At 37.5% G+C, this 27,959-nt stretch overlaps 1 protein-coding gene across 5 annotated transcripts in view; it reads left to right on the forward strand.

The window, feature by feature from the left end:
• The window catches only part of PTBP2 (polypyrimidine tract binding protein 2), a 150,715-nt gene that overhangs the window by 51,391 nt on the left and 71,365 nt on the right, over positions 1–27,959 (forward strand). For all 5 annotated transcript variants that reach the window (XM_044000466.1, XM_044000462.1, XM_044000463.1 and 2 more), the window contains exon 3: positions 18,141–18,216. In XM_044000466.1, the coding sequence (XP_043856401.1) occupies positions 18,141–18,216 (76 nt within the window). The remainder of the gene's footprint in view (positions 1–18,140; positions 18,217–27,959) is intronic.

Raw genomic sequence — 27,959 nt, forward strand, 5'->3', positions numbered from 1 at the left:
AAGTATATCATATTGATTTCTAAAGAATAACATACACATACATATATACATGAGATAGCGATGAGCATAAATGTTAGCTCTTGTGTTTTCAAGCTAATTGAAGGAAACAAACAGTTTGAGGATTGATTTGAACTTTTATAATGTGAGCTCTCCAAAAAAGGAAAAGAGCTAAGATGGTTGTGAATTCTCCCATGTAAGAGATTTTCAAATGGAAACTGGAAGACAAGTAATGTTGTAGAAGGGATTCCTAGACAAGAAAAAACGGTTAGGAATAAATTATCCCAGTGATCCTTTCTAGCTCAGATAACGTGACTCTGTGAGGCAAGGATAATAAAAAAAATGACAGGTTATTTTAGAATTATGTATGTTTTGTTTTGAATTGTGCTTTTGTGGCTTATTTGAGAAATAAGCATAGAAATTTTCTTAATTATTAAAAAATTTAATATAGTATTTTGCTAAGTGTATTTGGTAAAAATCAAGTTTTTAATGACTGAATGAATAAAGGTTCACAGGTGTGGATTTCTTTTGGTCTTATTGGGACCTGCTACATCTACCAGTGTATTGTATTTAGTGAGTCTCAGTCAAAAGCTGTCAGTAATCATTGAAAATTCTGTTTGACTCCAAATTATGATTACATCATAGAAAGAGCAGGCTATTGACTACAAAGGAGGAAATTTTGCAGTGGAACACAATGTCATCCCTATAATCCCTCCAAAAGTAGAATTAGTTGCTAATTTCTTGGAACAAGCAGTAATTTTGATAGTTCCATTTGATGATAGCAGTGGCTTATGTGTTTTTACTAATTTGGGGCTGATTCAGATTTCTGACCTTGACCAACTGAAACTGTGAAGTGGTCTGGTTTCCCCATCTTTATTTTGTTGTCTGTCCGTTGAATATTGGATTAATGCAATATGTGTTTCCTTGTTCTGTTTTGAATTCTTTGGTAAAAAGAGCTCACTTAAGTGATGGTTAGAGATACTAGCAGCTCTTAATATGAGTTTCATGGATCATTCAAACCCATAGTGAAACAGAGCTAGTCATATCTAAAAGCAAAGGAAAATGCAGGTGAAATTTTAAAATGGTGCCAAGAATTGACAAACTATTGCTGAGAAATAGCCTATTTAATTACAGAAAACAAACATTTTTAGAGAGACCTTGGAGCTGGAGGGTTGTTACAGATTACTCTATAGTAGGGCTTCTTAAACCTTTTCCACTCATGACTCCTTTTTTCCTGAGAAATTTTTATGCAACCCTAGTTATATAGGTATATGAAATAGATATACACAACCTTTTAGGGTTGCCAAATTTTTACCACTCCCACATTCAGTTACATGATCCCGTATAGGGTTGTGACCCACACAGTGTGATATAGACTTCTTGAAGCTGTAAGAGTTGAGAGAGGACCAGGTTTTTTTTTTTTTTTTAAGTTTCAGACTATTACTATGAAGAAAAAACACATCATTGAGCAATAATACAAAAACTGGAGTGCTGAAGATTGAGAAATAGGTAATTTTTACAGATGAAACTGATTTTTTTATTCATGGCAATATCAACACTTGTCAGAAGTAGTTCACATAGGCCTGAAAATCTTGGCCTCTTCATCAGTCTGTAAAACAGCCATCCAAGTCTCTTGAGGTCTTTTATTTCCTGGGGGCCTAGAAGCCTTGTTCTTGAGAATGATGAACTCTGATAATATATTGATAAGCTGAGGAGCAAAATTGTTCCAAAATTATTGAAATTACAATAATTCCCAAAAGAAAATGTAACATATTTGTGTTATGTTCCTTTCACTACAGTAGTAGAAAAAGCACTGCATTTGGACTCAGAGGATCCATGTCTGTCCCAGTTCTGACATTTAACTACCTGTATGACACTCGGCAAATCACTTTCCTTCTCTGGACTTCAGTTTCCTCATCTGTAAAATGAGTGCACTGATGACAAAAGATCTTTCTATATAGCTCTAAGTCTTTGAATCTGTGATCCTTTTGTGGCAAGTAAAATTTTATGTGGGTGTCCTAATAATTGTCCCAAGTGTCAGAGGATTTATCTGGGATTTATCATATATTGGTTACTTAGAAATTAGAGGCTACTGCACCAGTTTGGGGGCATTAAGCATTTATTAAAGTATATTAAATATTAGTAAAGAGATAAAGCACATGGCTCAGAAAATTAAGAATCCCTATATACCTAGGATAGAGGGGAAAGAGAGAGCAGCTTGGGAGAGGAAAGAGCATGCCAAGAGCAAGAGAGGCCCCTCTCCAGGGCTTTTTAACCTGTCTCAGGTAGAGGTAGGTCACTCTACCTTGATCCAAGCTAATTGGCTGGTAGCATTGATTGACATGACTTGAAGGTGGTCTTAAGTTAGTTAACTTCCTTTAATTTTTAGTGTGTCAAGATAATGGAATGTGATAGATGATTAAATTACACATTAGGAAGGTGGGGGGTTGGGGCAAGGAGGGGGGGTGTCTCTGAGTCCTCAAAACTCCATTATTTTCTCACACTTTGAAATGATAATGGCTTAATGGTTTTTTTGTTGGTTTTTTTTTTGGTATCCAAGGGCCACACACATTGTTTTCTGCATACATAATAAATGGCAGCTGAGTGAATGAATGCTGAAAGAGAGAAGAGAAAAGGGTACATTATGTTGTATGGAGTAATATTTACTGAATGCTTGCCACATGCAGTAAGTTGAGCTTTGCTTTTGTTATGGGCCCAGAGCACCCCAGAAGTTCTCTGGGGTACATCAAAGAACCTTCTCCTTGAGAAACTAATCCAAAGGATAGACACATCTAAAGAGGAAGCTCCGGGACCCCCACCCTTCATTCCATTGTCCTCCACCCCGGGGAGATAAGATTAGGTATGGCTTAGGTGTGGCTGCTGCCTTTGAGGCTGGAGGAGGAGAGAGAGATGGCTTGAGATCCTCAGCACCCCCCTCACCCAACTCCTCCAGCCACCACCAGGGGGAAGGGTCCTCCCTCACTAAGGGAACTTTCCTCACAGTCAGATGGTCACCCCCATCAGTCCTGCCGGTCTCCTGGTCAGAGATTGGATTCTCAGAGCCACACTCTGTGGCATGCCTTCTCCATATGAGAAGTAGTCCAAGGATTTCTCTCTTGGTTTTCCTTCCCTTCCCTAGCCCCTAAATAAACTATCTTATTCTAATTGCTTTTGTGTGCAAGAGGGTATAATTCTTTAAAGAGGAATTCCTAAGAACCCCAAAACCCTACTCCTACCCAAACCCCCTACTCTATTTTCCCCACAACACTTTGAAGGATTGTTAGTAATACAGTAGGTTGAAATTAGGATGGTGAGGTGGTGGGTAGTAAAAATTTCTTGGGTGAAAAGTTGTGAAAAAGTTTAAGAAGCCCTGAACTAGATGATCTCTAAGGAACTTTCTGGCTTCTTAAGTTTATCTAAATTTATCTGATAAAACTTTACAGATCTTAACACATTCAGTAGATACTCTTTAAAGTCTGTTTTTGCTCTGCCAAGTCAATTTTTTAAATTGAATCATAAATATAGTGGAATCTTACATGCTCTGTAATTTTGAGTCACTTGTCTAAAGGTGATGTAGTTTGCTATAGCAAACTTGTTTGGGGGAGCCTGCATTTTCCCCTCTTATAATTTCATTAAGAGTTGCATGGGCTATTGTCAAACATCATTAGCTTAGTTCATTAGAATGTAGCTTAAATACTTCTTTTATTGGTCATGACATGCATTTCCAAATATTTCTGGAACAAATTCTCAATGAAAAGCAGTACTGTGGAAAAATGGCCATTACCCTTTATGTGATACCTGCTTGGAGGTAAAGGGGGGTGGGAAATGACAAACCTAGAATGAAATCTCAGTCATTACATAAAAATAGGTATAATACTAATAATTTTATTAAACTTTTTTATTGAGGTCCATTTAATAAAGACTATGTATGTAAAAATTAGAAGGTGCAGCTATTTTACATTTCATCATTGCATTTTACAAAAGTGATTTAGCATATTTGGGGAAACTAAAAATAAGGAAAAAGAAGCCAAGAAAAAAAAATTATTCTCTTCCTCAAAACATTTTAAAATGAATAAGGGCTAATAGGAGAACCTAGAATTGTTTCACCCTTAATACATAATACATCATAGGTTTTTTTTTCAGTCTTAATTTTAAGTTTTCTTTTGTTTTCAAATTGCCTTCGTTTCTGAAACTGTTTCTCTCCCCTGGCCCTTACCCAGTGAGACATCCCTTGCAACAAAAAGGAAAAAAAAAAGAATTAAAACAATACATCAAAACTAACAAACACATCAGCCAAGTCTTGTAGTATATGACATACTTAAACTCAAGAGTGCTACAAAGAGGCGAAAGTTATAGGATATAACAGTTCATTTCTCAGCTCTTCTTAGAGGACAAGTTTGGTCATTATAATTCCACGGCTTTTAAGGGTTTTTTTGGTCATTGCATTTACATTGTTATAATCATTGACTGTTGTTCTCCTGTTAGTTTTTAAGTCTTCCCTTATTTCAAAACACAGCTCAAATACCACTATCTACATGCAGCCTTTCTTGATCTTTTCAATTTAGTGCCCTCTCTTAAATGATCTTTTGTTTTACTTTATAATTACGTGTACATTTTCTCTTTATTTATATTCTGTATATATTGACATACCATTGTTTTCTTCCCAGTGTTAGCTCTTTGTACAGTGCTAGGGTGTGTGTGTGTGTGTGTGTGTGTATCCACATACATGCATACATGAGTATAGCTAGCACTGTACAAGGATCTAACACACATAGACACATATATGATATTATGTGTGTGTGTGTGTGTGTGTGTGTGTGTGTGTGTGTATGTAAAGGGATGATGTACTACAATTTGCTTAGCCACTCTTCTGTTGATCAGGACTTTGTTTCCAGTTCTTTGCTACCACAAATAATGTGCTGTTGTGTATAGTTCATTGTATGTGGAATTATTTCATCCTTTCCTATTGGGATTTATATAGCAATGATTTATTTGAAAATGGACATTTTTGTCGCTTTTTATGCTATTTCCATCTTTTTAATCTTTGTACTGGGCATGAAGTGAAATTTCTAAATTGTTTTGATTTGCATTTCTTTTATCAGTTGTAACGATTGGAATGATGCCATCTGCTGGAGACTTACTGTAGAAATGAGGTGAACATCTCTGAGGGCAAAACCATGCATCTTTTCTTTGGTATCATGAAGTGACGTTTGCTGGTGGGAGGAAGAAGGGGGGAGCCTGGCGCTCTGACTCTCTCTCTTTCCTGAGGACTCTGGTGGATAAGGGAGCTAGAAATGTGTTCTCCCTTTAATAGATAGATGAATGTAGGCCTTTCTCTCTCTCTCTACCAAATTCTTAGTCTCCTTAATAAATGCTTAAAAGCCTAACTCTTGCTAAAGCTTATAATTTATTGGTGACCACTCATTAGATATTTTAGACAGACTAGCTAGAATTTTAGCCCTTAACACAGTGATTTGGATTAATCTTTCTTTTTCTTTTTCTTTTTTTTTTTAAATTTTAAATTTTTTTTTTTAGTGAGGCAATTGGGGTTAAGTGACTTGCCCAGGGTCACACAGCTAGTAAGTGTTAAGTGTCTGAGGCTGGATTTGAACTCAGGTACTCCCGACTCTAAGGCCAGTGCTCTATCCATTGTGCCACCTAGCTGCCCCTGGATTAATCTTTCTTATAAGTATTAATAATTAGCAGTTCTTTAAAGAAACATCATGTCACTTACCAGTTATCCATTGGGGCATGGTTCTTTATCTTAAGTATTTGTATTCTCTATAAATCTTGAGTATTGGACCTTTGTCAAAGATAATTGATGCAAAGCATATTCCTAATTGTCCATTTCCCTTCTTAACTTAGATATGTTGATTTTAACTATTAATTATACTATTAATATATCTCATATAATCTGATTTTTAAAAAATACTTTTTAACATTCCATATAACTAAATAATTGCATAGACCTTTGTGGGTTTTTTAACCTATTGGAATTCTATAATAGATCTTTCTGTAATTAGGAAGTGATCTTTTGTTGCTTAATGAAATGCTTATTTATTTATGATTGAGTCTGTGATTTCAAAAGCAGATAAAACTTTCAGTGGGCAGCTTCTTCTACCAGTCAGATCAACTCTTCAATTTAGAGTCTGAGAATTGCCTGAGGCATTGAGAGCTTTAGTGAGTTGTCTGGGATCACATAACCAGCATGTGTCAGAGGCAAGGCCTTTCTAATTTTGAGGCTAGAGGCTCTCTTAAACCAGTATGCCATGTATGTATGTATGTATGTGTAATGATGCAGGTTCATTGTCAGAATCAATAATATCCATTTGTTTTTCCTTTACATGTTTTAAGACATTTTGCAAATGTCATAATATATTTGGCAAAAGTTGGTATTTTTCAGGCAGAAGTAATTATCAGAGACTTTATATGATTGTAATTGACTGTACTCATCTGTGATGGCTAACTCTTTTGCTTATCTTAAAGAACGTATTCATGATATAAAAGCCTGAGACTTCTGTGTAGGCTATACTTCTTTGTCCTGTCTCCTTTCTTATTTCATTACTATCTATCCTTTTCTTTCTTTCTTTCTTTCTTTCTTTCTTTCTTTCTTTCTTTCTTTCTTTCTTTCTTTCTTTCTTTCTTTCTATCTATCTATCTATCTATCTATCTATCTATCTATCTATCTATCTATCTATCTATCTATCTATCTATCTATCTATCACCATTCCCCTCCTACCCCCATTTCTTGTTTTTCAGTTGTTTCAGTCATGTCTGACTCGTTGTGATGACCCCATTTGGGCGTTTCTTGGCAGAGATAATGCAGTGGTTTTCCATTTCCTTTTCCAGTTCATTTTACAGATAAGGAAATTGAGACAGAGTGACATGACTTGCCCAGTATCATACAGCTAGTAAATGTCCAAGACCAGATTTGAACTCAGTTCTTCCTGACTCTAGGCCCATCACTCTATCCACTGTGCCACCTAGCTTTCTGCTATTTCTACCTTTGTATTAAAATTACAGAAAGGACATACCGATTCGATTTGGAGCATCACGTTGAGTTCTTTGTAAAAGTTAGATTGCCATTCGTGACATAGCACATGAGCTGCCATCTTTTTTTATGGTAGTCTTTTTTGCAAACACTTACCATGAGCCCTTTATATGAGATGACCAAATGTCCTATAAAAATAATTTTTACCGTTGCCTGATATGATGATAAAGTCATCTTTGTTAACACTGTTTTTTTGTCCTGCCAAGAGTGCTTATGTGCCATCCTTCTTTTTAAATGCAACTTCCTTCTTGGTTTCCTTTATTGTAAGAATGTCAAGATTGATTTTATTCTGTTTTTTTTTGTTTTTGTTTTTGTTTTTTTTAGTCTAGTGACCACTTATTGTTATTGGACAAAGATCTCATTAAGTGTATCAACAACCAGGTCAAAGTTTATAGATGATATAAAACCTATATGATTTTAGTGCTCTGTCCCTGTTTCCTACCACTGTTATTGAAGAAGCAGAAAGGGGGTCAAGACAAGACTAAGAAACATTAACTCATTTTTTTTTTTGGTTTGTTTCATGCTTTAACACGACTGAATAGTTAGTTCATCATCAAGTCACCAACTGATTTGTTGATGCTAAGCTAGAGTGGCTGTGAATAAGACAGGCTTTCTTTCACAAGTGATACACCACAGTGAACCACATCTGTGACACATTTGAATGATATAGAGTATTCAGTTTCCCACTGTGCTTGTTTGTTGATAATGAAAAACCATCTGATTGGATAGAATTAAATGCCACAATAAAGGTTTTCTTCCAACTAGGTGTCTCCCATCCATATGTAAGAATCATTAAAATGTTCTTGAAAGATAAAACAAATAGCCTTGTTTTCATGTGATTATATTTATTATTTTAAGATTAAATCAACCCTTTTAACTCCTTTATTAGTTTCATGATCAATTAAGCTGCAACTTACCTTATAGGTGGACTATTCTTTAATCTGGCAATTTACTGTTTATATTCCATTTTCTTGGTTTTCATCAGCATATCAATATTTATATGGTTCATTTATTCAGTAGTACTTTTTGGTTATTGTTCAAGGATATCACATTGGAGTACCAGCAGTTTAAAAACTAATTTTTAGCACCTTCTGCCATCTGATTTTGCCATAGCCCTGCTTTGACACAGGCCATTTTATGTTTTCCTTTGTAAAGGCCAAAGAATTTATCACCTATCTAGTAATCAGCCTATAAATGAAGCTCTTTCTCTCTAGCTAACCAGTCTAGTCTCTACCCATTAGAGGCAATCTGTTGCCAGAACAACATTGAAAACCATTTTGATTTGTTCCAGTTGTCTCAATACATTTCTCTGACATGTTCAACGTTGTCATTATATAAAGAGATACTGTAATAGAACTTTGTGGAGAATCTGTACTGTGATGTTTTAAATCTAATTGCTATGATTAAAATCTAATGTGTAGTAATAGTAGTAGTAGTAGTAGTAGTAGGCCTCCACCAGTCACAGATGACCATGGATCAGCGCCTTGAAGAGCTTCGATATGGGAGCCATAGCTCCTGAGTGACTTATAACTGGTAACTGCCACATCCCGTGTTGTATCTACCCCATGAGGAGTAGCTGGAGTGTCCTCTCCAGGGCGCTGGCCTGGGCGGATCAATATGGAAAACAAGCTGTTGCCCATGCAGCAGGTTTTCCCTCTCAGTGACACTGGTGGATCCAAAGGAGAGGTAGAGCCAATACAGTTTGGCACCAGTGCCACCGCGGGAGTTGCCAGATGGATGTGATGTCCAACATCCAACTGCCTAAGGGACTCCGACTCCGGATTTTTCCTTGGGGTTAACTCCTGAAGCCTTTCCCATATATGAGTATAGCCACAAGGCAGCAGAGGTTTAAAATCAGGGTTTCCTTCCCCATGGCAGGTTGCCTGCGAAGGCTAACGAGCCCCACCTGCCTGAAGCGACTGGTTTTAAGGCGCCAGTGACTCGCCTTTGCCCCTTCTCCTGTTAGTGGAAACAGTTCCGCCACGAGAAGGCTAGGAGTTGGGCTTCGGTTGTCAGATTCTATTTGAGACTCACGCTATTGGAGCATTTTATAGAGAGTGGGAGCTTATCCCCACTCCCACCCCGGCATGACAAACCTTTGGAACCAATCTAATGTGTGGTCGCCTTAAATTAGAAGCTCATAGCACCATTCTTTGGGCATTAAGAATTTATTAAAGTATATGAGAAGTTAGCAAAAGAGAGAGGAAGAAACACATGGAGTTCAGAAAGAAGAAGCCTAGCTACCCCTGGCCCCTGCAGCCACTGCCCAGACTTCCCACCAGAAAGCTATCCACTATTCTCCTTGAATGGAAGCTCTCTGCGGGACTGGAAGAGGGGCTGTCCCCACACATAGCTCCCCATGCTAATTGTCTGGTAGCATTTATTGACATGACTTACAGGTGGTTCTATGAATAGATGTAATGGTTCTATGACTAGATGTAACTTCCGGATGCTAGTCATATGCTTTCTCTTCAGGGGGGCATTGCTCTGGTTCTCCCATTCCCCCCCGTGCTTCATGAAGAAGCGTAGTTTCCTCACTTGAAGCAATAACATTAAAGATACTTATGACTAACAAAGTAAAGAGAATGAAAAGAGAAAAAGAAATTTAGTGATGCATTAACAAAGGCTAAAGGAGGCACTCACTCCCCTTTTAGTAGGTGGACATTACAAACAGAGAAAAATTAAGGGGGCACTCCCCTTTGGTAAGTGGACATTATAAACATTGTATACAGTGGGGAAAAGGAAAAGAGGAAAATGTCCATTTTGGAAGTCTTTTCTCAGATGATTCTTGGGATGCCCTCTGTTTGTAGTTGTGGAATGGAAGTCTTTCAGGTGTGGATGCTGATGATCAAGGCTAACAAATCTCAGCTGTGGAGTTTCCGTGTGATTTTTTTTTAAAGTCCCTCAGGTGTTTCAGATACTGGTAACCAGCTGGGAAATTTCCTACAAAAATGATCTTAACACAACTTTAAATAGCTTTGCCAATAACCAAATCAAACAATGAGAGTTCTCAAAAACATGTTTAAGGAAATTCAGAATCTTTTAGAGATTTTACAATTATTTTCTAGCTGTTACACATGAAACATATAAAAAAATTGAAACGTTTTGTAAAACTTAATATTACTGTACTCCCCCTGTAGAGTCAGGCTTAATCAGATACATAGAATTGAGATGTCCATGACATCAGGCATATAGGAGGGGGAATTGAAGTCAGGTGTCAAATGAAATGGCATAGCCCGGCTGCTTGGTGCTATGTGGGGGAAAAAATTAAACCAATAGAATCCAAACTTGACTCTTGCCGATGACTGTTCTCTCCGCCTTTCCCAAGGCAGTGCAGTACCTGGACTTCATGCGTGTCTCCCCTTTTGTGACAGTTCAGTGTCTGCTCTTGTATGTATTCCTCCTGTGATTAGCTGGCATCTGGTAACTCAGAATGAAGGCAATTAATGTCTTAAATGATAAGGATAAGTTCCCATAATCCAAGTCTCATATGGATTTAAAACTTGAGGATAATGATGACCACAAAAAAAATGTGAATCTGCCTATACTCAGAATATAATATACAATTCTACAATAATTTCAAGTAATTCCTATATCTAAAATCCCCAAATTATATATTATTATTTTGCAAAATATGTCCCTATTTATGGCAATAATAAATTCAATTACAGGAACATAAAAAACTTTTGCAAATGATCCCTTTTTAATGCTTTGCAAAGATAATCTAGAATTAATTTACATTTGCCATGGCAACCAATTTGCCAGGGAAATGCTTTATAGAATTTGATAAAAAAAATCATTTGGAATAAACACATAATTTAGAATATGGGAGCACAGTACTCCCAGAATTAATATTGTATTATGAAATCAAAACTATCTTGCATTGGTTCAAAATTGGAGAGATAGATAAATAGAACAAAATACACATGGAAGAATAAGAGACAATGAAATTCAATGGTCTACATGTGCTCGTACTGGTTTTACATGGGAGCAATGTATCCACGAGTCTTTCTCCCCAGTTTTGATGGCAGTTGGAGTTGTTAGCAATACTCGGAAACGACCTTCCCAAGCCAGCTGAGTCCCACTAGTCTGCTGAAAATTTTTAATATATACACTGTCTTCTGGTCTAAATCATTTAAGGAGAAGTCTAAAGGGCCAGCCTGTACTGCTGCTTCTGCCTCATGGATTTCATGTAGCCTAGCCTATAATTCCTGTATATAGAAAGCAACAGAGGTATCTCCCCCCACCAGTGACGTATATACTGGGGAAAAAGGTTTTGTTTGGATAGGAGGATGGCCAAAAAGCATCTCATAAGGTGATATATGTAGTTCTCCTCTTGGCCTGCTGCGCAGGTATAACTGCCAGGGGTAGAACATCAGGCCACTTCAAGTGAGTTTCAGTGCACAGTTTTCCAGTCATGCTCTTAAGCTCTTTATTCATACGTTATACCTGGCCTGAGCTTTGTGGGTGGTAGGTTGTATAGAACTTTGGAGTTAGTCCCAGGAACGAGTAAATTTGGGATGAAATAGAATCAGTAAAACGTGTGCCTTTGTCAGAATCAGTGCAGGCTGGTGGGCCAAAGTGAGGGACTATTTCTTTAAGGAGGGTTTTAGCAACAAATGTAGATATTGCTTGGGGACATGGAAAAGCTTCTATCCACTGAATGAGTTGATCAACTATAACAAGACAAAACTTGTGACATACTGCCTTAGGTATTGTGATATAATCAATTTGTAGATGCTCAAAAGGCGTATATGCTAAAGGATGTCCTCCATAAACTTTAGCCCGGAAGGCATGTTGATTATAAGTCTGACAGACAGAACAAGAAGCACAAACCCTAGAGGCCACAATAGTAACTCCAGGGGCAATCCAAACGCTTTTTACTGAGTCCACAATTCCTTGTGTGCCAAAATGGCCTTTTCTGTGAATAGATAGGCATACCTGATGATAGAAGCTCTAGGGGAGAAGCGGCTTCCCCTCTGAAGTCACCCAGAGTCCATTGACTTCTTTAGCCTTGAATTAATTTTTCCACTTCTCTACTTCATAAGTAAGAGAAATGGAAATAGCATCATCAGAAGAAAGGTTAAATACATGTTCAGGGGCTTCCAAAGTAGCAAGCTTAGCAGCAGCTCATTTATTCCCTTTTGAAACAGGGTCACTTTTCCCCATATGAGCAGGACAGTGAACAATATCTAAGGCAGATGGGAGTTTTAAGGCAGATAGGAGATCTTTAATAAATTCTCCATTAACAATAGCTTTGCCAGCAGAGGTTAAAAATCTTTTTTGTAGCCATAGCATTCCTACAGCATGGCAGACACTAAATGCGTATTTGGAATCAGTGTAAATAGTAGCACTTTTTCCTTTGGCTAGAGAACCGGCTTGTGTGAGAGCCACAAGTTCAGCAGCCTGTGCACTAAGATGCCCAGATAGTATCATAATCAGAATCTACAGCAGCACCAGCACAGCGGGTTCCCTCACACATAAAAGATGAACTGTCTGTATAGAAAATAAAATCAGGATTCTCTAAGGGTGTGTCAAAAAGAACATCATGAGATTTCTCAGCTATGTCAGCTAGGGAGGTGCAGTCATGCAAAGGTACCCTTGAGAGTGGCAGGTCAGGGAGCAGTGTTGCTGGATTAAGAACTGTACAATGTTTTAAAGTGATTCTCTCATTTCCTAGCAGGGTTACTTATATCTAGTGAGCCTTTGATCTGAAAAAGCCTGTGTCCTATGAGGCAGTTAGAGAGCCTCAATTTCATGAGGGCATTGCATGATTAGAGGGTTACCTAAGACCAGATCAGAGGCTTTTTCTACCAAGAGCAGTAGTCGCCACTGTCCGAAGGCAAGGTGGCACATCGGCAGCTACAGAATCAAGTTGAGTAGAATAATAAACTAAGGGGCGCTGGACAGGTCCTAATTTTTGAGTCAGGAGCCCAGAAGCCACTCCCCTCTCTTCATGTACAAAAGGAGTAAAAGACTTACTATAGTCTGGGAGTCCTAGTGCAGGTGCTAATTAAAAGGCCCATTTTAATTGTGTTATAGCTGAAAGATACTGGGAATCCAGCTGTAAAGGGAGATGTAAGAGGCTTAGTAATGTCACCAAAAGAGGGTATCGATTGTCTGCAATATCTAGCTGCTCCCAGAATAGCCCTTATCAGCTTCTTAGTAGAGGTAGCAGAGAGATGTTGAATAGTCTGGACACACTTAGGAGAGATGGATTGAGTGCCAGCAGCCAAAACAAAATGCAAATACTCCACCTGAGGTAGACACCATTGTACTTTAGACTTAGAGACCTTATGGTCTCGTTTGTCCAGCTCTAATAACAGGTGTTGGCTGTCTTTCTGGCACATCTCAGCATTAGGTGCAGCTAGGAGTAAGTCATCTACATATTGGACTAAAGTGGAACCTTTAAACGTAATGGAGGCTAAATCCTGTTGCAAGATTTGAGAGAATAGTGTGGGACTGTCAACAAATGCCTTTGGGAGTCTGGTCCAAGTCCACTGTCTATTCTTCCTGGTAAAGGCAAACAAGTATTGAGAATCCTGATGTACTAGTATTGAAAAGAAATCAGAGCATAGATCTACCACTGTGAAGCATGTTGCTTCACATGGGATTGAGGAAATGATAGTAGCACGGTTAGGTACTATTGGATGTCTAGGGTATAACATAGGAATTAATTGCTCACAGATTTTGTATAAAACGGTAAACAGGCTTGCCATCTGGCCCAGGCTTGGGCTTCTTAACTGCCAAAATGGAGGTATTTCATGAGGAATAAGGGCATGGAACAATTATGTCTTGGTTGTCAAAGCCTCAATTATAGAAGAAATTCCCTCAATGGCTTCTCTAGATAAGGGATATTGTGGAATGGATGGTGCTGGGCCACCTTTGGTCTTAATGATAACAGGCACAGCAGATTTAGGGAGACCTACATCAGTAGAGGAGGAAGCCCATAGAGACTCAGGAATATCAGAAGGGATTTCAAATGTATTTTCCACTGTTTCCTAAATGTCTGAGATCAAGGTTGGCAGTAAGCGAACAGTATCCTCTGTCATTTCCAGGGAAATGCCACCATCTGGAGAACAAGATATGGTTGCTCTAAGTTTACAAAGGAGGTCACGACCTAATAGGTTTGCAGGAGAGTTGGGCATAAGTAGAAATGAATGTTCTATTGTTAATGGGCCCAGATTCACTACAAGAGGGGTTACTTTTACAACTCTTTGAGCTGTTCCTGAAACTCCAACTACATTTAGAGAATCCAGTAGATGTACATTCAGGGTCAGGTTTGCTCACTAGGACTGATCTTGAGGCTCCTGTATCTAATAATCATAATAAGTAACTCCAACCCTAAGGGTTACGTGGGGTTCATTATTTTGGGGAGGTGAATGGACTGGTAAAACAGGACTAAAAATTTCAGAGTCTGGAGGTAAAGTCTTCAGATTCAACCATCCTTTCCCCTCCCCTACACCATCAACACTCTCTGTCACTATGATCTGTACCCCTTTGAGAGAGCCTGTAACTGTTTTCATTCTGCTCACCTATATCTCTCTGAAAGGGTCTGTTTTGCCTCTGTCTGTCTGTACCCCCCTGAAAAGATCTTTCTCTTATTTTGATTCTTCCTCTGTGTATTCCTATGAGAGAAACTATATCTGTTCCTTTGCATGGTCCTACAGTTACTGTATTATGTACCCTTGTCTATTGCAGTAATAGCAAAATCTAGGGCGTTGATTCTCAACTGCCCAGCTTCGCTGCCTCGTTGTTTCTTGTACTGGCCCTAAAATGCCCTGTCTATTCCTTTCTTCCCTCATTTCCTTCATAAATATATGTTGCTATTTCTTTAAGTCTGTCAGAACTCAAGATATTCAAACCTGGACACTGCCTTTCAAAATATTTTCATATTTCTGGTAAGGACTGGTATATAAAATGAGAACAGATAACATGGGCATCTCTAGCATCTAATGGGTCTAGTCTAGCATATTGCCTGGCATGCTTACACAGTCTGTCATAGAATCTATTAGGTCTTTCATTAGGTTCCTGACCCATATCTATAATCTTTTGCCAGTTATCAGTCTTTCTAGCACAGGATTCCATTGCCTTCAACAATATTTCTCTTGATTCCTTCAACATACCAAAATGCTCAGGGATATTGGGGTCCCAGTCAGGGTCTCCTAAAGGCCACTTAATAGCAACTTTTCCTGATGCTTCTAAGGCTTTTGATGCAGCTATTATATCAGCTCTTTCCCCTTGGGATAATATCGTTTCCATGAAATCAGTGACATCATTCCAAGTGGGCTGATGTCCTCTGAAAATTGCCCCATACCGGCTGATAACTGCTATGGGATCCTCATCAAATTTAGGAATTTCTCGTTTCCATAAACTTAAATCTTTGGGGCCAAAAGGTATATAGCGCCTGAGCTTTACAGTACCCTTTTTATCTTGGGTGGGGATCTCTTGAAGGGGAAGAATTTTTATCTTCTCTTTCTCCTCTATAGGTGAATTTCCTCTTTATTTTTCTTTCTTCGGTGTTTCAGCCTGAAAAATAGGCTTGCATTCCAGCTTGGACTTGGATTCCCCCTCTTTTGCCCCCTTTTTGGTCAATTCCTTACTTGCTTGCATTCCAGAGGTTCCAATAAGTTAAATTTTGGGGGGAATCAAAATGCAGGGTCATTTGTAGAGTTTTCAGTGTTACGTAGTCAAAAGATCCTTTCTCTAACCATTGGTTCTCTAGTAAGCTAAAATATTTTTTATGCCACAGAAAACACAGTTTGATAAGCCTTGCTTTTTTCATGCCTGACTGAATCGGTAGCTTATGAGGTTCCCATGCTGTGATTATTTTCTCTGGGGGGATCCCTGTATTATATGGTATGTTCTGATATTTATAGTCTTCTTGGTGTTCTTTCTTTCTTTCTTTCTTTTTTTTTTTTTTGTGGGGCAATGGGAGTTTAGTGACTTGCCCAAGGTCACACAACTAGTAAGTGTCAAGTATCTGAGGCCGGATTTGAACTGAGGTACTCCTGAATCCAGGGCCGATGCTTTATCCACTGTGCCACCTACTGCCCCTTTTCTTTCTTTCTTTCTTTTTTTTTTTTTTGCTTCTTGGTGTTCTTAATTTCTATAGTATTATCAGTCCCTTTTTTGTAATTTTTCAAAAATGTACTCACTATAACACAAAGAAAATTAAGAATAAAAATAGGAATAGAATATTCAAATTCATAAAGACCATGTGTAAACTCAATTTCAATCCTGGCCTGGGTGAATAACCAGGGCGGGAAAAAGCTGAAGAGGCTATGATCCATTAGAAAAAGTAAAGGGAGAGACATGTGGAAATAGGAGGCTAAAATTAGAAAAAGTGTACTTAGGAGGTACTTAGATACTTAGCTGCTATCTTGAAATTTAAAGGGACAGGCACATAGGAAATAGGAGGACATTTTTTACCCAACTGGAAGATCAGAAGATTGGGGTTCAGCTTTCCTCTTCATGGTTTGCCAACTGTGATGTTTAAAATCTAATTGCTAGGATTAAAATCCAATGTGTGGTTGCTTTAAATTAGAAGCTCATAGCACCATTCTTTGGGCATTAAGAATTAAGGTATATGAGAAGTTAGCAAAAGAGAGAGGAAGAAACACGTGGAGTTTAGAAAGAAGCCTAGCTACCCCTGGTCCCTGCAGCCATCCGTTGAGACCTCCCAACAAAAAGTGATCTCCAAGCAGAAGTTCTCTGTGGGATAGCCAGAGGGGGCAGTCCTCACAGACAGCTCCAAGCTAATTGGCTGGTAGCATTGATTGACATGACTTACAGGAAGTTCTATGAATAAATGTAAGGCTTCTATGACTAGATGTAACTTTTGGATGCTAGTCACATGCTTTTTCCTCAGGGGGGCGTTGCTCTGGCTCTCACAAGGTCTTTCTCAGCAGGGGGGTGGCGCTCTGATTCTTACAGTACATAAATAATTTTGAATCCAAATAGGCATTATCATAAATGAGAAAATAGTTTATGCATAATTTACAATATTGGCCAATGGAATTGATTCAGATCTCTCATTGATGCCTAAAACATTTGCAAAACAGTTTTCTTTTTTTTTTGTTTGTTTTTGTTTTTTGGGGTTTTTTTGCAGGGCAATGGGGGTTAAGTGACTTGCCCAGGGTCACACAGCTAGTAAGTGTCAAGTGTCTGAGGCTGGATTTGAACTCAGGTACTCCTGAATTCAGGGCCGATGCTTTATCCACTGCGCCACCTAGCCGCCCCAAAAACAGTTTTCAATGTAACAATAATTGACATATATAAGGGCTTTAAAGTTTACAAAGCATTGTACATACATTGTCTCATTTGAGCTTCACAATAGCCCTGTGAGAGGGGGTAACCCTGTTTTACAGACAAAGAAACAAAGGCCTAGAAAGTTTGTTACTTTCATACTGCCAGTAATTGTTAGAGGTGGTATTCGTCCAGCTGGATTTCTACCAGGTGAAGCTGCTAAATAGATATGGATTTTGCCTTCAGAATGTTTGTTTCTACTATGTTTATTGCTCTGATAAAAATACATTATATCTTATTAGTTGACTTTTAAAAAAAGTTAAAAATGCATTCTCCAATATGAATTTCCAGTGCTAGTTACTAACATGCTTACTTCAGTTGTCTGAAAAGCTGTAGTTGAAATATTGGGGTTCCTGTAGAGAGGATTTTGCAGGGTCCAAACATACCATTGAGCCCTCAGTGAAAAATCTTGTTCTTACTTCTCTCTGTTTGCAAGTACTACAGGAACTCCCTAAAGTCATTGGATCATGAGCTATACAAGCACTGTTAGTTTCTCAAGATGATCTTATATATAAATGTTTGCATGGGGAAAAGCAAAAGGTTGGCATGAGAAAGAAAAGGGGGAGATAAGACAAAAAGCATTTCTGATAATCTTGTAGATGGATATTAAAAAAAGGTGAGATTTGGGATTAGGATTTAAAAAAAAAATATCAGTTCTGTTCTGAGATTAAAGATTGAAATAAGTCCCAATGGAAAACTTATTTGTAAAGAGTTTTAGTTAACATCTTAAATGTAAAGATTACTTTTACCAAAATCTCTCTCTCTCTTTTTTCCCCCATTATAGAGAGGATCTGACGAACTTCTTTCAGGCAGTGTACTCAGTAGCCCAAACTCTAATATGAGCAGCATGGTGGTTACTGGTAAGTGATAAAAATATTATTTCCTTTCAAGATTGTTTGATATTTAGTGGGGACTGAAATTCAAACTATTCCAGAAAAGCTTATCAGTGCAATTTGTTTTAAAACTTAAACATCTCAACTAATTGTATTTGTGTGCCATGAAAAGAAACTATTTATTGAATGTAGTAGTCATGTAACTTTAGGATTGAGAAATTATTAAAAATATTGTTACCATAGCTCTAAGTCTTCAAGGCCCAGCTGAGATTTCATCTTTTAACTTAACCCTATGGTTTCTCTCCCACATTTTCTTTCCACTGTCAAAGTTACCATGTTTCACCTAAACTTCTGTAATAGTTTCTTAATTGATCTGCCTGCTTCAGAGTTTTTCCTTTTTCATTCAATCCACCACACATAGCAAAATAATCTTTCTAAAGCACAGTTATCACCATGCCACTCTCCTGCTTAAATACCTTTAGTGATGGTCATTGCCAATTGGATAAATTACAGATTTTTTTAGTATGACATTTTAGGTCCTACACACTTTGCCCCAGTCTTATTTGATATTACTCCTATTCACAAACTCTACATTCTATCTGAACTGGACTAATAGTTGATTTCTGATTTTAAAATCATTTCCCATCATGATATTTTCTCTCCTGAAATGTTCCTTAATTTTCATGTTAAGAGTCTTAGAAAACTTGTTTTCTTTCAAATCTTAGCTCAGGGTTTATCTCTGTGAAATTTTTCTTGATCCCTCTTGTTAGTGCTTTCTCTATTCTCAATTTTCCTTGTTATTTGCTAATTCGTGTACATTTTATGTCTCCCCAAAATAAGGTAAGCTTTTTAATGGTTCACTGAACTATTTCCTTATATCTTTGTATTTTCACTGCCTAGCATACTACCTTGTCCCTAATATATATTGAATTGAATTGAATTCCAGTCCATACTCATCTTTTCTTTTTCTAATGAAGAACATTTATCTCTACCACACAAATAAACCCTTGAGTATATACTGACTAGTATTCTCTAATTGCTTCTTTTGACGTAATCAGATTAACAACTCCCTGGGTACAGTGACTCTGTGTATGCCCCTAGCTAGTGCTATTTTTATTGGAATGAGGGGCACAAGAGACCCTTTGATTTTACCACTGTGTTATAGGAATTCTTCTGATGCAGATTTGCAATGCATATGGTCTTTAGTAAAAAAAATGGTCTTTTTTTTTTAAACTAAAGAATTATCTTATGATTTGAGAGATTAAATGACTTTCCCAGAGTCACTCAGCTCTTTGTGTTAAAAGCAAGGCATTTGCTCATGTCCTCCTGTTTCTGAGGTCACACTATTCATCACTGTTTCTGACTAGGTTAATAGAAAGCTTTTAATAAATGCCTTTTGAAAGCTTCATCAGTTCTTTATCTAATTCCTTCTAAGAATTGAGATTTTACTTGGTCAGCTGCCTTTTTTTTTTTTTAAAGAAAGGGGAATATAAATGGCAGAAATGGTGATATTCTACAGTTCAGTAAGCATTTCTCATAAGTATGTGCAAAGCACACTTCAACCAGTGATCCAAGGAGGAAAAATGAGACAGTCGATGTTAGGAAGTTTACTACTAGGGGGATTCAAAATGCACACAAGATATTAGCAACTAGATATATTTAGAATGACCTGTTACAAGATATAACATTATTCAAAGGCATTTGGAATTTGAAGAAAGAGGTGAGGAGAAAGAAGATTCCAGGAATGAGGGAAAGCCTATGTAAAAGTATGGAAGTGGAAAACAGGATATCAGGTATGGGGAGCCCCCAAGTAATCTGTTTGGCTGTATGAATAGAGATTAATATGAAACAAGCCTGCAAAGTTAAGCCAAAATGTGAAAGCTTTTAAAGATTAAATACAGAGAAGCTTGCATTTTATCTTAGAAACATTATGTTGTCTTAAGTTCCTTGAAAAAGAGAATGACGTGGTTAGGCCTGTCTGTGCTTTAGAAGAATAAATTTTATGGCTCTATGGAGCATGGGATAAAATAATATGGGACATGACTTGATTAGTGACATCATTAAGAAAAAGAGGGTAGAGTACCCTGTATAGAACTTTGAAACAAACCCACAGATGGGGACAAGGCATAAATATTGATCTAATAGGTGATACTGAGATTGACAGGTCAGACATATAGGAGGAGAACAGAGTCATGTCATGAAAATCCATAGAGTATAGTTTCTAGGAGGTGGGAGTGGTTAGCAGTTCTGGAAGCTGTAGTGAGGTCAAGAAGGATCAGGTATGAAAAGAGATGTTTGGGATTTTGTCAGTTAACATTTATTAAGTACCAACTATATGCCGTGTACCATGCCAAGCACTGAGGGTACAAATAAAAAAAAGACAGTTCTTGGCCTCATTAGTACATGCAAGGCACAGTGATACAAAGGTGAAAAATGTTCTCAAGGAATTTATCTAATGAGGCAAGATGACATACAAAAGGTACCCAATGCCAGAGCATTCTATATTTTATCATGGATATAATAAAGAACTCCTGGAAATTATTGATTTGGGGGTCAGGGATGGTCCTCTTAAGCAATCGTCAGATAGTTCTCCCTTTTATAATCAAAACTCCTAGAAAAATCTGTCTACACCTGTTGCCTTTACCTTCACTCCTCTCAAATTTTTGCAGTCTAGTTTCAGACCTCATTACTCAACTTAAATTTCTCTTGCCAGAGTTACCAGTGATCTTCAGATTGCCAAATCTAATGGTCTGTTCAATCCTTCCTCATCTTTCCTAAACTACATTTAGCAGTGTTGACTACTCTCTTGTGGATACTCTCTCTGTTCTGGATTATCATGACATTGTTGTTTCTTAATTCTTGTACCTTTCTTGCTCTTCTTCCCAGGTACCTTTGCTATTTCATACTCTGTAGTATTCTCTCTAACTATACCTCAAAGCTCTATCCTGGACCCTATTCCATTTTCTTCTTACATTCTCTCAGGCCATGACCTCATTATTTGTCTCTGTGATGATGACTCATAGTTTTGTATATCTAGCCCAATTCTCTTTCAGTTCCCGTAGTGTCTTCCAAGGGAGCAGTCCTTGTGGAAAAGGCACAAGCCACTAATACCACTTACTGCCCACCCCCTCCTTAAAGGGCAGGCATATCCTTCTATACCTGTTATTAGAATGTAATCTTGAGAAAAGGAACTGTCTTGTTTAATTGTATCCCTAATGCTTAGCGCTTTGTACATAGTAATCTCTTCATACTTTTTACATTCATTCTTTTTGCTCCTGAGCTCAAATTGTGCATTTAATAATGCCAGTTTGACACTGAAAAATTGGATATCCTGTAGACATCTAAAACTCAACATGAATGAAGTTGAACTCATTGTCTTTCTTGCAGATTAAGCTCTTTTCCAAATTTCCCTATTTCTAAGGAGGACACTATCATCATTCCAGTTGCCTGCATGCATAATTGTTGTTAGTCAACCTTGACCTCTCACTTTCCCTCACCTCATATGATTCAGTGACTTATCAAATCTTGCCATTTCTCTATAACATTTCTCACATCCTTTCTCTTTTCCCTCAAATAGGGGCATTACCCTTATGTAGGTTCTCATCCCGTCTCACCTGAAAGTCTCCCTTAAGGCTCTTCTTGCTCCAATCCATTATTCCCATAGTGGCCAAAATTATTTTTCCTCAGAGCAAGTCTGATTATACCACTCTTACTCATTAAATTCCAAAGGCTCCCTTTTACTTCTGGGCTTGAATATAAAAGCACCTATGCTTTGACTTTATATGCTTTCACAACTTGCTACCTTATCTTTCCAACTTTATTATATATTATTCTTTTCCTAAACTCTATAGTCTAGTAAAAAGGATCTGCTGTTTCTTACTCATGATCTCCATTTCGGGTCTCTGTGTTTTTGCACTGGCTGTCCTCAATACCTTATGTACTCCCTTCTTACATTGCTTCCTGGAGTCCCTTGTTTTCTCTGAAGTTCTGTTCAGATTATCTACGTATTATCTTCTGTGATAGATGGTAAGCTCTTTGAGAGTAGGAGCTTTTTCATTTTTGTCTTTATATCTCCAATACCCAGCACCAACCAAGTAAATAGGTACTTGATAAATACTTGTTCGTATGATTAATATTCTAGAGGAAAGTTGATGAGGTCATCTGCTAGACTTTTTGTGGTTGAGGTTATGATGAGTATATGGGATAGGTTTGTTGTAGAATCAGTAAGTTGTCAAATGATTGGATATGGAGGGGTAAATGAGTGTGAAGAGTCAAGGATGACTAGATATATGAATGAAAAGCATTTATTAAGTGTTTACAGTATTCCACACACTGAGTTAAGGGTCAGGGATAATAGATAAAAAGTGAGACAGTTCCTGCCCTCAGGGGTCTTACATCTTAATGAGAAAAATTAATGAAAGATGGAAACATAGTTCTTGCTGTCAAACAGCTTATAATCTATTGGGGAATTTTGAATAAAACTAAATAAATTCTAAATCTAGCTAAATAAATGTATGAAGTAAAATATAATTAAGCATTCAGAAAATATTTATTAAATGCCTACTCTATGCTAGCCATTTTATTTTGCACTGAGACTGTAGAGGCAAAACCAAAATGCTCCTGTCCCTTATTGAATTTACATTCTGTCAGAGAAGACATGTACATATATAGTAATATACAAACTATATATAAGGTATTTTGGAAGCAGTATCAGGAAAGGCTTCATGTAAAAGATGAGGCTTGAGCTGAATTTTGAAGGAGGCATGAGATTCTATTAGGTAGAGGAGAGGAGGAAGAGTATATTCCAGACAAGAGGATGTCAGGGGAAATGGCACAGAGAGGAGAGATTTGTGGTGTATGAGGCACTGCAAGAGGACTAATATGCTGGAATGTAGGGAGCAGGAAGGGGAATAATATGTATAATAAGACTGGAGAGATAAGTTGGGTCCAGGGGCAGCTAGGTGGCGCAGTGGATAGAGCACTGGCCCTGGATTCAGGAGGACCTGAGTTCAAATGTGACCTCAGACACTTAACACTTACTAGCTGTGTGACCCTGGGCAAGTCACTTAACCCCAATTGCCTTACCAAAAAAAAAAAAGAAAAAGATAAGTTGGTTCCAGATTGTAGAGAAGTTTAAAAGCCAAATGAGGATCTTTTTACAACAGTGGTATCAAATTCAAATTGGAAATGAGGACCAGCAATCCATAAATAAAGATCCTGGTAGACTGACTGTACTTTGCCTTCATTTTAAATGTAACATTGCATATGTTTTATTATGTTTTTATTTATATTAAAATATTTTCCAATTATATTGTATTCTGTTTGGGGCTGGAATAAGAAAAGCATCTGGGTTGTGTGTTTGATACTTTTCTACAATATGATTAGCATATTGAAGTGATGAAGTGACCCACTCCTTTGTGACATAAAGGAAGTCATTTAAAACTACACCTAATAGAACTTAATATGGAAAAACAATTTTAAAAATAAATGAATCAAAAGCATTTACTAAGGGTTTACTACATATTAGGATCTGTGCTAAGCACTAGGGATAGAAATAGAAAAAAACCAAGGCATTCTCTGCCCTTGAGGAACCTATATTGTAATGGGGAAAGACAGTAGACAATTGAATGGTAGCTATTGAAGGTTCTTTAAGCAGCAGTCACTGGGATAAGTGAAATAAGAGTAGTCGATTGGCATACCTTTCATACACACACATACACACACCCCAAATAATTTAATTATAGCTCTGTAGAAATTTGATGATAGGAAGAGTGGGGGTAGCATGGCAGTGATATGGCTTGAAAATGGCTAGGGAAAAGCAGTTTGGAGATCTGGGTTGGGCTAATAAATGGTGAAGGATCAGCAACCACAAGCTAAGTAACATGAGGCAAATGATGGAGTGCCAAGTTAGAGGGAGAGTGTGGAGTGTAGGAGCATGGCAGGAGATAGGAGGGGAACAGCCGTATGGAATTCTAGGTCAAAACAGAAGCAGCTCCAAGGACTGTTGTGGTAGAAACTGTCTTTTCTAAGTCCCCAATAGCTGTGGCCGAAGGAACATTTGCCAGAAAGTATCTCCACAAGGTTCCTTCCCAGAATGATGGTTGTTGGCACTGTGACGAAAGCATTGATATTCCAAAGGCTCTGGACTGTTTGAGGGGGAAGAAGGTGGTTAAGGTGGTGCTGTTCTAATTTGTCTCTCAGGGAGTCTTGCCGGTCTGCCTGCCCTGTGTGTGGCAGTTGATGGAGATGACTGGTCCCTTGTCCTTAGAGATATTTCTTTTCCAAATGATGTCTGAGGGCTTGGCTGGAAACAGAGTTGATGGTCTGGGTGCTGGTTGGGCTACCACTCTCAGGACACTTACACTTTTGTCTATTGGTAGCATTTAGTTAGCAGTTTTTGCTTGTAGTGATGGGGAAGGTGGGACCCATTTTCATAATGATTTCTTTTTGTCAATAATGGCTGTGGATATTGGACTAGAAGCATGTTTAGTAGCATGGCAGTTTAGGGTCCTGGGCTGTCTCCTTAAAGGGACAAAGAGAAGCCTTTTCTACTCACTCCAGCTACTAGTGCCTTCCTTCAGTCACCTTGTCTGCACAACTAAATATATGTATTATATCCCTGACTGCTTCATGAGCTCCCTGGAAGGCAAGTCTTGTTTAGTTTTTGTCAGAGCCTTAGTACTGTGATTTGCAGGTAGCTGCTGCCCAATAAGTACTTGTTGCTAGATGTGGGGTAGGATTTGAACTGTCTTGAATAGTGATTAGTGTTTTTATAGACATTTGGTGGTATTTTATGCAGGGGAAATGGCATGAATAATAATAATAATAATTTTTAAAAAGCACAGAGATAGGAAAATGTAAGTTGTACTGTAGGTGATAAGTTAATCTACTATGTCCAGGATGGTTTCTATAGAAGTATAGTGAGAAACAAAGCTGGAAAGCCATAGAGGTTTAGTATAAATGCCCATGGTATGACAGCCCTTCCTATTTTGAGCAAAGGTTCTTACAAATCCAGTTATATCAAGGGGGAAGAAGAGAGGGTAAGTTTGTCTGGGGCTGAATTATGGAAGAACTTGAAGGCCAGAATAAGAAACTTGGACTTTATTTGTTAGGAATTGATGAATTACTGAAATACCTAGCTCAGCGATTTCCATTCTTTTTATATATATATTTTGCGGGGCAATGGGGGGGGTTAAGTGACCTGCCCAGGGTCACACAGCCAGTAAGTGTCAAGTGTCTGAGGCCGGATTTGAACTCAGGAACTCCTGAATCCAGTGCCGGTGCTTTATCCACTGTGCCACCTAGCCGCCCCTCCATTCTTTTTAATATAAAAATTTCATGAACTATCTGTTCCTCAGCCCCCACAATATTATTTAACTTTTCATTCTATTAAGTACAACAGAATCCACTATGTTCAAAAAGCTAGTACAAATACCTAGTACATATGTGTACTAGATATACTATTCAATCTGCAGAGCTTTGGTTGCTTATTTATGATTTTCATACAACTTTGAAGAACTCTTGAAGTAACCCTCTGGTCCTCACGTTTGGAACTGTTTAGCCTATGGTATTTTTTCAATGGAATAATGAATGACTATGACCTTAAGGATAGATTCTATCCTTCTAAGCAAGTGAATTATTAATTTTAAACATTTTCTGTTTGCCTTCTTCTAACTTGGTATTTTGAACAGCTTTTACCTATTTCAATCTCAAGGGAAAAGTAATTTTATGAAGTAGAAAAGCATTGGATTTAGATTCAAATCACAGCTAAAATTCATCAGTATTTTAAAATAACCTACTACATGCCAGGTAACAAGGATATTAAGATAAATGATCAGTCCCAGCTCTCAAGGTACTGCTTATATTCTACTAGAGGAGGAGAGAGGTGTGTGTAATGTGTGTGTTCTTTATATATTTATGTATTTGTACATGTATACACACATAATATAAACAGAAGGTACTAGCAGAGTTGGGTAGGACCAGAAAATGCTTCCTGGAGAAAGTGGTGATTGAATTGAGCTTGAATTGAATTGAATTGATAATATATTTTCCCTTAAGGACTGCTTTGGCTGCATTCCAAACATGATATGTTGTCTTGTTAGTGAAATTTTAGATCATTTTTTCTTGTTTGTCCTTCATTTTGGAAGAGGATCAGTGGCATTGAGGGTGATGTGTTGGCTTGTATGCGAATTGGAGATAGAGTTGTACAAAGTTGTCAGCCTCATTCTCTCTCTGAAAGTCAAAGTCAAAGATGACTGGTGATGGATCGTTTCTTTCATTTGTTTTTTGACCTACGTATTCTTTATGTTTGAGTTAGTCTCTCATTTTTAATTGTTTCATCAGACTTATTAAATATAATTTTTATTGCATTGTGTTCTCTAAAAGATATGATTTATATATATTTTTTGTTTGTTTGTTTTGGGGAGCAGGGCAATGAGGGTTAAGTGACTTGCCCAGGGTCACACAGCTAGTAAAGTGTCTGAGGCTGGATTTGAACTCAGGTACTCCTGAATCCAAGGCCAATGATTTAGGGGCCACCTAGCTGCCCCCTAAGATTTATAGTTTTTTTTATTTGTTTATGAGGTTTTTAATGCCCCAATACCTTATAGTTTTTTTTGAAAGTACTATGCACAACTGAGAAACATATATATTCCTTTTCATGTCCTTTCAGGAATCTGCAGGTGTCTAATATTTTTAACTTTTCTAGAATTCTATTCAGGTTCTTCACTTTTTTAAACTTTTTTTCCCCCTAGATTTGTCTTAGAGTGGTGAATTAAGGTCTCCCATTATTATAGTTTTACTACTGATTTCTGTTGATAACACTTTAAACATTTTTTTTAACCCAAGCTGAAGCCAAACAGATTTTGCCCCAACTCTGCGTACATCTTTTAGTTTAAGATGTTTCTTTTAAACAAAATAATGTTGGATTCTGCTTTCTAATAAATTCTGCTATTCTCTTCCATTTTATGTATGAGTTATCTCATTCACATTTATTGTTGTGCTTTTTAATTTTCTATTTTCCACCATCCTATTCTTTTATGCTTTTCCTTTCCTTTGTTTCCTGACCACTTTTTATAAAGAAGAAAAGAGGTTGGTGAAAGAGGACCAAGTTCAGCACCACTGTTCTGGGTTTTGTGTAATCTACTTCTTTTCTCCTGCCCTTACTTCTCTTTCTTTCACCCAGAGCCCAGTCATAGGTTTTTAACTTTATTACTTTTCAAAATCCACCCACTTTGATTAGAGGCTTTTTTCCCACTTAAGATTGATACCTCCCTGAAGTTGAATGAGTTATAGGAGGAAATAAAGGACCTTAACCTTCACCTCTCAGAACTGGATAAATCTAACCAAAAAATAAACAAGAAAGAAGTTAAGGAAATGAATAAAATTCTTGAAAAGTTAGATATGATAGTTCTTGGGAGAAAATGGAATGGGAATAGAAAGGAATATATACCTTCTTAGCAGTACATGGGACCTTTACAAAAAATGACCATGTATTAGGGCATACAAACCTTAACAACCAGATGCAGAAAAGCAGAAGTAGTAAACACATCCTTTTCGTATGATAATGCAGCAAAAATTACATTCAATAATGGACAATTGAAAGAGAAATTGAAAATCAATTGAAATGAAATAATCTGACCCTAAAAAAGAAGTTGGTCAAAGAACAAATCATAGAAAAAATCAATGATTTCATTAAAGAAAATGACAATGATGAGATAGCTTATCAAAATTTATGGGATGACCCACATGTACAAAAATATTTATAGCTG

The sequence above is a fragment of the Dromiciops gliroides genome, chromosome 4 (assembly GCF_019393635.1).
Source record: "Dromiciops gliroides isolate mDroGli1 chromosome 4, mDroGli1.pri, whole genome shotgun sequence".
NCBI classification, from domain to species: Eukaryota; Metazoa; Chordata; class Mammalia; order Microbiotheria; family Microbiotheriidae; genus Dromiciops; species Dromiciops gliroides.